Source organism: Papaver somniferum, chromosome 3, assembly GCF_003573695.1.
Source record: "Papaver somniferum cultivar HN1 chromosome 3, ASM357369v1, whole genome shotgun sequence".
Classification (NCBI taxonomy): Eukaryota; Viridiplantae; Streptophyta; class Magnoliopsida; order Ranunculales; family Papaveraceae; genus Papaver; species Papaver somniferum.
This window is the reverse complement of record NC_039360.1, coordinates 47,577,624-47,581,073: the sequence shown is the minus strand read 5'-3', so window position 1 is coordinate 47,581,073 and position 3,450 is coordinate 47,577,624. Positions and strand designations below refer to the sequence as shown.

General features: G+C 36.8%; 1 protein-coding gene across 2 annotated transcripts; it reads left to right on the top strand.

The window, feature by feature from the left end:
- The first annotated feature begins 298 nt into the window (after positions 1–298).
- LOC113361228 lies at positions 299–1,976 on the top strand. 2 transcript variants are annotated; one of them, XM_026604540.1, is made up of 3 exons: positions 299–509; positions 648–738; positions 1,638–1,976. In XM_026604540.1, exons 1-3 carry the CDS (start codon positions 368–370, stop codon positions 1,717–1,719), a joined length of 315 nt encoding a protein of 104 aa, XP_026460325.1. In that variant the 5' UTR covers positions 299–367; the 3' UTR covers positions 1,720–1,976. The 2 variants fall into 2 exon arrangements, with proteins under 2 accessions (XP_026460325.1, XP_026460326.1); XM_026604541.1 differs by having other exon boundaries at positions 304–509; positions 648–787.
- The last annotated feature ends 1,474 nt before the right edge of the window (positions 1,977–3,450 follow it).

The following is a 3,450-nucleotide window of genomic DNA, read 5'->3' as shown; positions in this document are numbered from 1 at the left end:
AGCGGTAGTTACCAACAGGTAGCTTAGCTCTTTCCTTTTGTTTCTCCTATGTTCCATCATTTCGATGAAATTTAGCTCTTTATAAAATTTTCCCCTATGATCTCAAAAAAAAAAAAAAAAAAAATGAACGAGGGAAACCTTTTTTCTCAAAAAAGAAAAGAAAAAAAACTTAAAATCCGCCCGTATCCAGAATGCGGTGCCTATAAAGATCGTTAGTTATGTTACTGCGAGCACGCGGGTCACTCGTGCAGATCTCAACATTTGTGGCACGTTGGATCTTATACTCCTCCAGCTCTCTTTGTTTTTTGGTAGTCTTCAATAAATCAGATTTTTCTGAGAGAGAGAGAGACGAGAAGTAGGGTTGAAAATGGTGGGAGAAGAAGAACAGAAAATAGTATGTAACGATGGTGATATTCTAAACGCAAAATGGGATGCTTGTATAGATTTAAGTCTTCGTCGAGTTTTTTACACTTCGGTCGCCGGAGCTGTCAGCTCTCTCGTTCTATTTAGTAAGTCTCTCTCTTTTGCCCTATAAGTTTATTATGAATAAGTGATTTTTTAGTGGAATTAAGGGGCGAATTTAGGGTTACAATTAATCATTTATGTTCACTAGATTTTGAATTGAATTGTTTATTGTTGTTGTTAAGGGGGTCCTGCATCTCGATGGGCAGCTTTAGCATTTGGTGCTGGTGTGGGTATTGGATCAGCTTATACAGAGTCTTCTAGGATACTTGAAGGGTCTCTTCCTAATTGGACTTCTAAAGCTGCACTACCTCCTAATTCTAAGGTAGTGTTTACATTGAGAGTTTTACTAATTCTATATGTTTATTATTAGATTGAATTTTTGACACTGATACTGAAAGTATCTATTGATCCAAAATTACGTGTATGGGACATTTGATGTGATTAGCTACTATGTTTTAGATTAAGAAATATCGATTGGATAATCCAAACTTATGAAATGTGTGCATTATCTGTAGTTAATGATATCAAGGAAGTTGCTTTCGTACTATCTATGTGTACACAATTATTAAGGCTAGTAGTGAATAACGTGGATATGGATTTGGAGCCGTAGATGTCATAAGCTTGGTTCAAAGGAAGTATGCGATTTCATGTGAGAGCTTTATAGAAAATGGAGTGAATAGGTCCATGAGTAAAAACTTTTGGATGCACAAAATCCACTGTTTCCTTTGACGATGAATGTTAAATGTGTTTGTTAGTGATGTTCATTTTGTACATCTTCTAGGACAGTTTTAACGAAAAATATCAAGGTTGCGCATGAGACATACACTATTTGTTTTTGCCCCTCTTGCACGCACTTGATTCATCCGCATGTATTACTTCAAGTACATCAATCTTTATAAGTTCCTCTTTAGTTCAGTTCGTCTTTCTTTTAGTTGCAAAGTTTCTAGCTTCACTATCGGTTGTCATCTGAATATATATTTTAGTAATTTGATTGGCATAACTATGATATGACCAGCGCATGATTATAGGTTTTGGAAATGAGTGGTTTGGTTTAAAATTTCTCACTATCTTTGAATTTTTCTGATCTCAGAATTATCTTTTTCGTTTGATATTAGAAAATAAGTGATTATGATCTTCAACAGGCATTGAATACGTTGTATTTTTTTTTTCAGGATGAACAAAACTGAGATACGCTGTCAGAAAGGGTGTGAAAATTTACTCCAATTGCAGAATCTTATTACGCCATTATTGTAACCTGAGATTGATGGTGTAATAGTGTTCATTCTGCTCTCAGATACTTACCGAGTCGGTATATTCTTTTCCACCCAACTAAAATAACGTATTTGTAGAGAAGAAATCTAATTGACATCTTTCATTTATATGTCTAATTAGATACTAAACATTAGAGGCTTCGATTTCTTTAAATGTTTGAGTTTCTTTATGTTTCACTATTTTTTCATGAGAAATCCTATATACATTCTTAAATGAATTGTGCTATAATGTTCTTTTCATGAAAGGTTGAAGAATCCTGCATAGGTAGTTTGCTTAGGATGTATGTTTAGGGGAACAACTATGTGACTCCATGTATGATGTATCCATGGATAGGTGGAGTTCCATGGCTTCGATCACTGTGGGACTCCATATTAGATTTAGTCACTGCATTATATAAAAAAAATTCAGGAAGAGACTGTTCTAGTTTTACAATATCCTTAACCAAAACCAGCAAAGTCTTTGTCGTTTCACTTGTAATGCCCTTTTCTTTTAAAAGCTGGAAAAGAGTACTGAGTTTTATCTGGCTCTCCTTTTGCTTATTGGAGGAACTTTAGACTTCTCTCCATCAGTGCAGGGGGGCAGCTTTGGTAGTAAATTATTTTTGGTGGATTGCTCATTTCTGCCTTTTTGCGTTAGTGGATTTAACATGACTATTACGGTATTACCTAATGCAAACACAGATGTTTTGTGATGTTAATTTGAAAATATTCTTGTGCTAAAATGTGACACAAGGCAAAGAATGCAGTCTCAGGGTGCCGAGTTACACTTCCCCACCCATGTCCCCCACACTTTTCCACTATGAGGTGTCATGTAGATAGTGGTCTAATGCCACATAAAAGGGTCCCCCACACTTTCATGTGGCATTAGACCACTATCTCCATGACACCTCATGGTGGAAAAGTGTGGGGGACATGGGTGGGGGTTAGCTAGCATTTTAAGCTTGGGTTTCTTTGGTCATAATTTCATTGTAGTTCTCATTGAGCCTATACAGTAAGCCAAAAAGTTTTGGATGTTCACAGCTGCAACTATGAACACCCAAAACCCTTTTTGCTTCCCATTATAGGGGCTGGCCAAACTGCGAATTACAAGTTATTACTAAAAGCACTGTGAAAATTAGTCTTTTGACTCTTTTCATACATTTGCAGCTCAACGACATCACAGATTCTAAATGCAACCTTAGAAAATTCTCATCTTTACATTTTCATTCAGTCAGTGTGCTCTGTTTAGCAAAACTTCGTAGCATCACTGATGTATGCCAGCTATGGTATTGATATGCTTGCTTAGGTATTTCCATATGAATGTCTTTTAACTCGTGAAAATGTAGGAGGGATCTATTTTTCATCAGTTCTAACACCTAACGCAAACGTCAGGTCGCGGAGTTTAAGAGCAACCACAGTCACGGCCAAATTTGGGGACTAAACTCAAATTTGGTCTCAAAATATGCCGCAACGGAAGGGACCAAACCCAAATTTGATCGCCAAAATTAGGGTTTGAGACCAAATGTGGTCGTTAACCCAGACTAAACGAAATATAGTGGGACGGAAGTATTAATAGCGTATGAAAGCAGACGAGATTTTAGTGACCGTATGAAATCAGACGGAAGTATAATTAACGTATGAATCAGGCGCATCTATAAACTCCGCCTAACCAAACGCATGTAATACATACGCCCCAACACAGACGTAGTTATATTGTACGCCCCAATGGGACGTT

What these genes read in the sequence shown, in the direction of transcription:
- LOC113361228 (XM_026604540.1), top strand. Translation starts at nt 368, where the DNA reads ATGGTGGGAGAAGAAGAACAGAAAATAGTATGTAACGATGGTGATATT. An exon ending in CAGCTCTCTCGTTCTATTTA is followed by an intron (nt 510 to 647) that starts GTAAGTCTCTCT and finishes GTTGTTGTTAAG; the next exon opens with GGGGTCCTGCATCTCGATGG. An exon ending in TCTTCTAGGATACTTGAAGG is followed by an intron (nt 739 to 1,637) that starts GTCTCTTCCTAA and finishes TTTTTTTTTCAG; the next exon opens with GATGAACAAAACTGAGATAC.